At 23.6% G+C, this 12,408-nt stretch overlaps 1 protein-coding gene across 1 annotated transcript; it reads right to left on the bottom strand.

Annotated features, from left to right (window-relative positions):
• Positions 1-515: 515 nt before the first annotated feature.
• Positions 516-11,737, bottom strand: LOC113548363 (androgen-dependent TFPI-regulating protein-like). The gene is made up of 6 exons (XM_026949209.1): positions 11,251-11,737; positions 6,563-6,712; positions 4,901-5,118; positions 2,204-2,364; positions 1,766-2,095; positions 516-1,025 (listed from the first exon to the last, which is right to left on the bottom strand). The coding sequence occupies exons 1-5, from the start codon at positions 11,494-11,496 to the stop codon at positions 2,070-2,072; spliced, it is 801 nt and encodes a 266-aa protein (XP_026805010.1). The 5' UTR covers positions 11,497-11,737; the 3' UTR covers positions 516-1,025; positions 1,766-2,069.
• Between the last annotated feature and the right edge of the window lie 671 nt (positions 11,738-12,408).

Raw genomic sequence — 12,408 nt, forward strand, 5'->3', positions numbered from 1 at the left:
ATAAGATGTCTACGTAAAATTCCTTTTTGGAAAATAAATCGGTCACGAAGCAATTATCCCTAGATACCTCCAATTGAAAAAAATATTGAACTGATAACAACTATAATGATATTAATTAGCGTTAATTTTAGAAATAAATAAAAATAAATATGCAATTTTAATTTTTAGAACTGGTTTAAATAATTTCAATAAACTTATTGAAATAGGGCCAAGAGATGTAGGTACTATCTTTTTCTTTGATGACACCACATAAATTTATGTATTTTACTTGTAATTTTAATAATTTTATGTTTTACGGTGTAGAAAAATTAACAAAATTGTACTACGGCAATATACGTTATAACAATGCTGATATGATGATTTATATAATATATAAATATATATTATTCGTATTTAGGTATATATACCTACATTTATACTATTCGTATTATATAAATACTCTAATTTTTTTTTATTACATCTCCTTAAAAATTATGATACATTAAAAATTATTATTATGTTATATAATAATGTTATACATACAAAGATCTATCAATTTACAATAAAAACTTTTCGCAGAGACATATATCTGTATATAATAACTATAATGTATTAGTATTAACCTAATCTATAATAGTTCTATTTGAGTGTTTATGTTTCTTGTATTAAAATATTAAACTTGAATGCCGGACCGGTCGACATCTTGGTCTTGGCACTGCAGGATGTTGGCGTGTATTGTGATATACGATTCAAAAGCAATGATAAATCATTGCATTCAAAAAACGATTGTGAGCCCTGAGCGGAAGTCGGTAAAAAAAACTCGCTCGCACTAGTTCAATAATTGCTGACATGTCTACAACCGCATTTGCTTGAAATGTTTCAAATACTTTTGACGATTGTCTGTAGTTTTTCTTTGGACTTAGAGAAAGTGCTGTTGAGAAAATAACCTCTTCAACGATCCATTCATACTTGATTTAGGTTCTTCAAACATGTTAGGCTGCTATAGCTTTAGATGTACATAAAACATTTTAAGTACTGCTTGTCTCCTAGTAAAAAAAATTCATAAAAAAAACATTATATCTAAGTATAAAAATTATGAGATCATTAAATATTTCTTGTTTCGCACATAATCTAAAAACGTATATTAAATACAGAACAAATAAACAATAGATTATATTATTATCAACATTTATTTACCTTTAATACATGTAACTTATTATAAAATGTATGTTACAAATAATAATAATTTAAACAAATATCGACATATAAAAATAATTCATATTATACACGTGAGAATTCGTTATACTACATAAACTTATATTTTAGAAAATAACAACATAATTTACAAAAATTAAAGTTAATATAGCAGCTGTATATAATATCAAAATAATTAATTTATGTAATTTTAAATAATTAAAAATTTTACATAATAATTTACACTATTTTTTTTATTATTATTATAGTCTATATAGTAAGTATAAGTACCTATATAGACATTTAATTTATTTTTATTTAAAGTTTTAAATAAAACATCTGTTTTAAATATTTATTATGGTACGTAATCATATTATTCAAAAATCTACTGTATATTTTTCATGTAAATATTTTACATGAAAATGAATTAAAATAATTTATTTTTATTTATTAAACAAAACTCAAAATAGATACATTGAGCAATTTTAGTTTTAAAATAACTAATAATACATATTATTCACTATGCAGTTTAAGAAACTTTTTATTATAATAAAAACAATACATTAAATAATATCACTTTACATCAACTCACCATTTGTAAAATATAAAACATATTTTCATCGCCAAAATAAACTGTGTGATGTCGTGTTCTGTTTGTTAAATTAAAAAAATATAACTTGGAAAATAAAGTTTAAAAATAATACTCGAATAACAAAAAAAAAATGTTATAATTTATAACATTTATAATATAAAAAATGTTAATAGGTATTTAATTTTAATAAATAAAACCAAGAATATTCATTTTGGTAAACGTTGCAAAAGTAATACTACCTATGTAAAGGTTTGACTATTATTTATTACATAAATGCTTTATGATAGTTTTGTTTTTAAGACATTTAATGTTTTTTTTCCATTTTTGAGCCTGAAAATTAATGTTAAATAATGATTATTATTTATCCGAACAAAGCAGCACATTTTTTTCATTCAAAATGACTAAAAAATATGTCTAGCATTTAAAGTTTAAACATACTTGAAAACCATGAACACATTTTGTGACCAATTAGCAAACACATAAATGGCATGATAAAAGCCGTTACTGCAAAATAAATGATCACTTCCGTCAAACTTGCTGTAACTTCTCCAATGATAAGATATACCCATCTCCCAGTTGTAAATTTATTATAAAGTAAACTATAAATATAAACAAATATATCAAATAGTGTCAGTTAACATAAAAGGGTGAAAGTGGGTAACTCTATCTAACCTGCACAAGTACAGTATGAGTCAATATAATGTACCTCGTCATTGAGCAGGCACTATACGTAATGATGACGTGTTAAATTTTAATTCAATGATAAATAATTGTATACAATGGAAACAAATTTTAAGCGAAGATGGTCTTACCTTTTTGGTAATCAATGTTATCAAATATTTAGTTTAATAGTAATATTAATATTTTAACAAAAATATATGTTAGTATTTTAATTATTCTAGATTATTTTAAACAATACTTAGAATTTTTGATATTAACCTCACAAAAACACTAACTAGATTCAATTTGTTACAAAAAACCTTCATTGAAATTGATGATTAGAGTATATTTCTACCAGGAAAAGTGTCTATAGAAACAAAAATAAAAGAACCACTATACATCATTGTAGAATTAATATATTTATTGCTATACACTCAAAATCTAAAATGGAAAATATACTTTTAAGAAAATCTAACTAATTATTCAATGTTACTTATATTATTATACTACTGAAAAGAATTTTTAATTAGTATAATTAGTATAATAAAAATAAAAACATTAATTTTTAAATTTTTTTTTTCATCATGCAGATGATGCACTAAGGTTTAGAATAGTTAATTAAGTAAAAAATAGGTAACCGCTCTGCTGTATATGTCGACCTTATCTTGCCATTGAGTAAGTAAATGTATTTTATATATTGAATTTGAGTTTAATGATAAATTAAACATACGAAAAATTATTCTGAGCGAAGACGACCTGCATAATATTAGCTTATACTATTATATAACGCTAAGTAAATATAATTTATGATATTATATTTATATTTCCGTTATATAGTAATTTATTTTACTATTATAGACTTATAGTAATTAGGCATTTTGAATTAGTTTTTCTGAAAACATAACATAAAAAAATAAAAATGTGATATGTCTATAAATAGCTCAAAATGATTCAAAATATTTTGAAAAATAATACTTATGTAAAGAAAATATTAATACAAAAATTTGGAAAATATTATAAGTATCTACGATTATTTGTTTTTAAATTATATTAAAATAAGAAAAATCTATTTGGTAAAAAAAGAGTTTTACTTAAAAATTTCAGTTTTTCCATAATTTGTTTTTCCCAATTTTAAGTAAAATACTGAGAAATTATTTTTCTCACTCTCGAAGTATTAACCATATTCATTTTCCTACCAAAAAATATATTAAAGTTGAAAATTTAAGTATTTTTTCTAATATAAAAAGGCGTTCAAAGAATAAAACACAGATCATTGTAAAATCAATACATTCATATGATGTAATATGAAATCAATAAAAATGTGTGTTCATCTAATGCCTATTTTTTTAGGATGCTTTAATTTATTTAATCAATATAAATAGTATTATTTGGGTCATTTGGGATACAATTTAGAGGTATTTTATAGTTCAAACTTCAAAAGTTCAAACCATATTAAACTATTTCAAAAGATTTGTATCTATGTTTTATAAAAGTAGCAATGCTCTTGACCCAATTATTTTAATAGGTGATATATATTTTAGATATTACATATTAATGAGAAATAATAATTAGGTTATTATTCTTTATCACAAGGTTATTATTAAATAATAAACGCCCATGGATGAGACTTATGTTCCAAATATTTAATTTAAAGTTAATATAAACTTAAAATAATTTTGTCCAATTACAACATCTTATAGTGATATTGATAAAATAAAATAAAAATAATTAGTTTTAAGATTTTAAACGGATTATTTTTGTTTCAAAAGGTATTCTATTTAGATAATATTTATTTTATAATATATTTATTGTTTATATAAAAATACAGGAAAATTACCTAAATATCTAATACTAACAATAATATTTGTAATTATAATAGGTACTCGAATAATTATTTATATAGTTAGTAGCTTATGGACTATGACGTGAATTTGTTCGTACTATTTAAGTACGATTTATTTCTATGTATGTAATCAAAATCAAATTACATTACACCATTTCATTTAAGTCAACTATAATGTTTCTCAAGCATGTGAAGCAATGAAAAAAAAGTAAGTACATGAGTAATTATATGTTATTGTCTGTAAAATATGGATTGAAAACGGGATTGTCATTCAAAAGTGTCATTACAAAGTAAAAAATATAAATTAAAATCGTATAACTTCTTCTGCGTATTGTATAAAATGTATATATATATAGGTATCTCGTATACATTTTATAAGTTGTGTTTGCCCTTGAAAATGTGCACGCACATGATTCACAATAATTAATCGCATTAATTTGTTTATTTTTGAATATTATAGTGTTGTGATTATGGATTGTTTTTCAGTGTTATTTATAATTTTTTTTTTATTATTATTATTATTGATTTTTTAATTATTTTATACTGCCAACGTAACAACTAACAATTAATAGATATTGAAATAAATAAGTTTGGGTTATTTGTATTACTGATGGGGTGATGGTCATACTTACCATGTAACGTATGAGCCAGACAGCATAAACAAACCGGCCGTGGATTCGATCAGTTTAGGTAGACGATGCTTGGTGGTGACCATATCGAATAGCGTTAACACAATCGGATTGGTGTGCACGGCGTGGTTGTACCAATCCGGTATCCAATTATTCATTTCATTTGGAAACAGCAGCGGCTTGTTTACTGCACAAATAGCCCAAAACATAACACATACATCCTACATAACATAATTGTACAATTTATAAATTGCTAATGAAATAACGAACGTCATATTACATGTTATTAAATAATAGTGATATTTTATTTATTTATGCTTGATCAAGCTAATTGCCTACTCATTTAATACAATTCTAATTTTGAAGATTTTTAAGTCTTATAATATTAAAAAATTTAAGCAGCATTTGAGAATATGATCTTTATAAGTAAATATATTTAAAAATTCTGAAAAATGCATTATCTGAAAATATAATTCATAAAAAACTGGATGAATATCATGAAAAAATATCCTGTATCTATATATTATATATTATTATAAAAATACAACCGCGATGCATAAATAACCATTTAGATTCAACTATTATGTGAAAAAAAGAATTTTAAAACAGTGAAATTTTTTTAGATTTTTATCGTATTAAAATATTTTAAAGTACTTATAACCTTTCTATAAAATTTCGTTAATATTTTATTTAGACATATAACTGAAAGTATTATTCATCATTATTTAATATTTAATTAACAAAAACGGAAATAATAAATATGGAACATTCAATAAAATATTGAAGGTTAATTTGTGTTATGAAAAGTTTAAGGTAGGTGCGTGTAGAATTTTTTCTTTAAAGAATATGTCATTTGAATTAGTATAACTAACAATCATAAATTGATTAAATTGCATGGACCTTGAATTATGTTAAAAAAAGAGTGATGTTATACAACAATAATTCAATATTTATAGTTGTAAATCATAATACTTTATAAAAATGTATCATTTATGAGACTTATAATATAATAAGGTAATTGTATTTGTGAAAATTAATCCATTTACAGTCAATATAAAAAAAATTTTAAAAAATGTACCTTTATCAACTAATTTGGGATACTTATGTTGTACTAGTGACAAAATTATTATTATTTTTTATTTTTTCTGTGGGAATATTTCATAGAAAAAAATGTTACGCGTACGCCACGTCACTGTAGCTGTTAAAAATGAATTCAGAATAGGTAATACATTTTTATAATTTTCAAAATTTTCAAAATATAAATCCATGGTACATAAATAGTATTTACACAAACTAAGTTAAATGTATTTTGCAACTTGGAAAAAATTATAACTTTATAAAATTTTAATGAAATATTTTATTTTTTAGTACAAGTTAAACAAAAAATTGAATTATTTATCATGAAACATTATAAAACAGTGTAGATGAAAAGACATAATACGTTTTCTGCATGAATAAAAATAGTATCAACTGCATTTTATAGTAATTTATTGTTAAAATTATTTTGAACATTATATTGGTAGGTATGCATAATGCGTATTATAACTTAATAATTAAACACATACATATAATATATATATATAAAGAAAAATGCTTAATTAAAAACAATTCTTCAATACATTCCATACAAAGTTATAAATGTTCAGTAAAATAAATAATACTCACAATTGTTACTGGAAATACAAGGCTAACAAATATGAAATCTCTTATTTTCTTGTTTTGTTGCAACCGTGGTTTTATCCACAATTTTCCAGGACCAGAATCAGCATAATCTATGAAAACCGTGCAATAAATAAAGTAAGCAACTTGCAACACCTATAAAAAAAAATTAAATTACATTGTATATAATTAAATTGAATACTAATACAAGCATCATTATTTTATTATATGAAAACTAAAAATTTTTATGAAAAATTAGTGGTACTTATTTGAAATGAATAGATTTACTCAAAAAAAAAAAATATATAATTCCATTTTAAATCTTTTCCCGAAAATCCTCTTAAAAATCATAGGTTACAATGCCCTTGATACTTAATTTAATTTAAGCACCATAAGTATATAAATTCATACTAAAGTGCCTTCATTACAGGATGGTACTTTCCCTCACGCTATCGAGTATTCCTAATGTATTAAATAAATAAATGTCATCGCACATGACTTATAAAATGTTTATTTTACCACATTTGAACAAATTGTAGAATGATTGATATTAAATATAAAATTGAATGTAATTCATGTTAGAAAGATCAAAAAATTAATAATAAATAATAAAGAAATTATATTAGTTTTTTTTATTTATATTTTATAATTATAAATTAAAATAAAAAATACAATATATGAAACCTAATAGGTATCACCTATATCATTAAATATTTGTTTATGTACAATATAATTAATATAGCCATGTACATTGTACATATATGATATGAAAATACTGTATAATATGCTAATTTTTAAAACTGAGATAGTAGGTACATTTCGTAATATTTATTACAATACATTTTGTATCAAGTTAATATTAATTTCAAAATATACATAGTATACAACCATCACACACGATATGGTATATAATATATTTATTATATCATAATCGGTAACATACATTATACATATTTTATTGTATTACTGTATTTGTATGTACATATTATTATTTATACTTGATAATTTAAGAAATAACTACATTTCCTAGGAAACATCTAAAAATTTAAGATACTTTAAGTTTTTAAACAACGACTAAAATGAATTGTTTATTACAACATTGTAGTAGTTTATTAAGAATTGCTATAATCATAAATATTTCCTAGGCAAGATATGTAAATTGTTAGAACTACACTGAAGATAATGTTAATAACATGGGGTTTTTAAATATAAATAGGTACACAAGAATGGAATTATATCCATGCAAACGAAAATGTTTGAAATTTTATTTAAGATCTTAAATTTATCTAAGATAGCTTTTAGAGAAGTAGCAGGTTTATATATTATATTAGTATCACTAGATAACAGAGTTTTCAAAAATGTAATTTTTAATTGAAATTTTAGAATAATAACTTATAAATGTGTCTGTCATGCCAGTAATAAAATAATTTAAACAACTCTAAATACTTTTTAGTAATTTTTGATACGTGAAAATAAATTTAAGTGATGATTGATATTTAGTTGTATACATTTGTAGTTTGTATAAAAAAATTGATGGGGCTAAAGCCTTCTATCCCCACCGGATCCTTACCTGGTACCTAATTATAATAAAATAATTTATATCGTAATTCGTAATCGTCGTCATTTTGAAAAAATGTGAATATCAACATAAAAGATATACAAAAATAAAAACCAATTATATCCTTATTAGAATTTCGAGATAGTGCCTAATCACCTACATTAAATCAAAACATTATCACATCATTAGTCAAAATTATGATCAATCAAAATTAACCACTCTATTAGTCAACTACAAATTAGCACTGGCAACTAGGAAAATGTTCACAATGTCGACAACGTGTGCCATTGAACGCGTTCTTAAGTATAGATTAAAAAGTTATACAACATCATATTCTCATTTTTTTTTAAATTTATTAATTAAATTATTAGTATAATACAAGGTGATTCTTTTAAAGGTTAAGTAATAATTAATTTCTTAATAAGTATTAACTTTTTATATAAAAATAACATTTTTGAAAAAAATATAGAATTTACTAATTTATTTATTATTTTTTTACAATTTTTTTTAGAATATTAAAATATATAAAAATCGAATTTAGGACGAGTTTTGAATTAATCTTAATTCATTATTTCAAAGCATTTATGGTTTAGATGAGTAAGTGGAGTAACACAAGGACACTCCACTGTTAGTCTAATCTGTTCATCTTAAATTTAAGTCTTTAAATATTTGTATAAAAATTGTAACTAATTTACAACTTGTACGACATTTTCATATGGTATTGAAATTGAAAAATATTCTACTTTGGAATTTAAAATAACCTAAATTTTATCTTTTTAAAGTTATTACTTATTATTATTAATAACGAAAATAAACTCTATGAACTTATCATTTTGAATATTTTTGAGTATAGTTATATTACATTTAATTCATCCATTAAAATTAGTTTATAATGTTTATATTATTTTATTTATATCGTGATAAAATTAGATGAAGTATATTATGATGATTGGTTATGAAAAATTTAGGAGCTGGAATATATATTTTATTGTATAGAATTAATCATCATGGGTAATTAATAATAATACTGAAAAAAGATTATCTTATAATAGCAGGTATAGATAATAAGTATAATATAGTATTTGTTTTAATTAAAGTAGAATTAAACATAATTATTATGTATCAGATTATTTAGTTTACAATTTTAAACTCCATTCTTTTATAGGTATAGAACAAATATTGCTGATTTTGCTTGATTATTATAATTTTTTTTTTTTTTTCATTATTTGGTCACCTACTTTAGCTGGTTATAAGCTACAAAGCCGGACGTACAGTCAGCAAATAACCGTTCTGTGTTTATGTACGGATAGCTTGCATTTTTTTAAACTCTATTACGTTTGACTCTAAATTTACTAACTGTATATACACATACCAATACGGTAATACGATGTACGCAAAAATATTCATTTTTGACATAGTTACGATGTCAAATACAATAAATTAATTACAGAAAATAATATATATATATATATATATATGTATATTATTTTTAATGAAACTTAGTCTTTGTAATGACTAGTAGTTAGTAGTTAGTTATTAGTTCCTTAATAAATATACGAATTAAATATAATTATAATTCAATGCATTCTAATTATAAATGTAGATATTGAATTTGTATATTCTTATAGGTATTTTGTTAAATACAGCATTTTTTGTAAAAAAATATAAACTAATATTAATTTATAAATATGGCATAAGTTAAAGATACTTCTTTAGAGACCAATATTGTTATTTAAAGAGAGTTTTTATAAACTAAAAAAATAATCAGTATATTGTTAAAAAAAGCACAATATAATATGTACGTATCGTAAACATGACGTGATAAAAAAATTTATATTGTGATATTTACATGAATTAAATTGTAGATACCTTTACAGACATCATCAGTTAACGAACATTTACTTTAAGTTAATTTAATTCAGTAACTACAACATACAGATCATGACATAAATTTTTTAATTATTCTACATTTCATCAATAACAGAGATAAATACAAATTTAACTATGTATTTATTATATATGCCAAAGATATTTTTTTAATTAAAAAAAAAGATTTATTTTTAGTATACACCACGATTTAAGATATATCTTAAGCCATGGTATACACCAAATGTATAAAACTATAAAGTGAGTATTTATGAAAAAACATTTTATTGTCTATTAAAATAAATTTTAACAATTGTAATAAATTAGTTACAATTTTCATTAATTTGAATTTATGTAATATAAAATTATGGATTAATATGAATATTTTGTTGAAATCTGATACAATACCTAACCTTACGGTACTCACGAACAATAAAGTAAATTATATATTTAATGTTTTAAAACAATATGTCGTGTTAAGTACAAATTTGTCTGTGTTGATTATTAATATAATTACTTATAAAGTTATAAATGATTTTAATAATTCTAATTTAATCATTTTTATTTCAACTGAAGAATAAAAGCCATGTTAGTATTTAATAATATACTTATCTATTTGTTTTTTTGTTATTAATTACATTATTTTTATATACCTATAACTTTTAAGTACTATTAAATAACTATTTAAATCTTTAATGTTAATATACCTAAATATAAAAAATTATTTATTGTAAATAAAAATTAACCGAATGGTTATTAATTTAATATAACATAATATATGGTATTACTATACCCACTATCTTAAAATTAATATTCCTTTGTATAGCTTTTATTATTTTGTAATATAGTATACGAAATAAAACCTATATTGATTACATTATAAGTTGCATTCGTATTTTGAAATGCATTAACATATTTTTTTTAGTAATCATGCATTACACTATGCCATACCACACGTTTAATTGTCTCATACCGTTGTGAACAAAAACACGAAATCGTTAAGTGCATATTTCAACATCTTTTTATAGTTTTTAGGGCCTATTTACGATGTTAACGTGATATTATATATGTACCTATTATTCATTTTTTTCACAGTTTTAAGTTATGTAGCAAATATGTATTGACAGGTACCTACATTTGGTATAAGTAATTGTTAAAATTACCTTAGTTAAGGTAATATTACTACGTCAAAATAGCGACTTGCGTATTGATATATATTGCGATAATAAGTTAAGCTGTAAACACCACTATCGCAGCAGCAATTTCTTACCAGATTCCACACGGAGACGCATTTCCACCACCAGTTGGAACCTAAATCGCCCCACGTGGGATGATCAACGCCGTTTAGGTCCAATACAAACAGCCCGTAGTACGACACGTACACATAATAAGACGTGATGAATAGCCGGGACACCCTGAATAGATGCTGGCGCTCTGCTTCTGTGTACGACCAACAGTGCAACGCGGAAGTCACGATAGCCGCGGACCGCTTCGCTGACGACGACGACGCTTCCATAGTTGTGTATCGTGACGGTTATTCCATATATATAATATGTATACTAATATAGTCTATTATTATACGTTACGATAACCACGGTATACTGTGACGGAGACGATATTGTTCGGGTTGGCGCTGCGGGTGCTATAAGAAGTATATTATTATGTAGTTACTGCTATGATACTGCTACGAATCATGCTACGCCGCTGCCGGACACTTGCGGCGGAACGCCACTGACCGTTCTACGAGAGAACCGTACGGCGTGTTCCTATTATATATAATATTATATGCTTTGTATAATAGTAATAATCGTAATAATAATAATAATTGTTTTATGTATATATTGTATTTTATTATTATATTATCCATATTGTGCGGTGGTAGGCGCAAGACTCGAGCAAAACGTTACATTACGCGCGCATGTAACGCGCATCGTGCAAGTCCCGCTAGTCTTACTCCCACCACTCTCGCCGGATCACTATACGTATATACCAATAACAACACTTTATACACACAACCGCTTGGACAATGTGATTTTTCGTCTATTATATACTGGGTATTATTAATTATAATATATTTATACAGGGTAATTCATGGAGCAATGGCTTATCCGTTCCACTCCTATTTCTTCATTTAATAATGAATATATTAAAATTCTAGTTTTTGGAAATTTTAAATTTACTTTAAAACCATATTTTTAAATTCTCAAGTAACAATTACTCTACTAATGAGTGTTTTGTGGAAATACAAACTATATGAATAATTTTTAAAATGAAAACCCCCCTTTTTGCTGTAAATTATTTAATGGATAATTTTTTTGAAAATTTTGATGTACCCAGTTAAAAATTCAAATGTGTAGTTTTTCAGTTACTGAAATATTTATGTTAAAGATAATAGTCCTTAAAAATGGTTTTAAAAGAATATAATATA

This window comes from Rhopalosiphum maidis, chromosome 4 (genome assembly GCF_003676215.2).
Source record: "Rhopalosiphum maidis isolate BTI-1 chromosome 4, ASM367621v3, whole genome shotgun sequence".
In the NCBI taxonomy this organism is placed as follows: domain Eukaryota; kingdom Metazoa; phylum Arthropoda; class Insecta; order Hemiptera; family Aphididae; genus Rhopalosiphum; species Rhopalosiphum maidis.

Coding starts and splice junctions, on each gene's coding strand:
- LOC113548363 (XM_026949209.1), bottom strand. CDS start 11,496: ATGGAAGCGTCGTCGTCGTCAGCGAAGCGGTCCGCGGCTATCGTGACT. Junction 6,713..11,250: donor GCGTCTCCGTGTGGAATCTG/GTAAGAAATTGC, acceptor TTTTTTTTATAG/GTGTTGCAAGTTGCTTACTT. Junction 2,365..4,900: donor TCTGGCTCATACGTTACATG/GTAAGTATGACC, acceptor TTATATTTATAG/TTTACTTTATAATAAATTTA.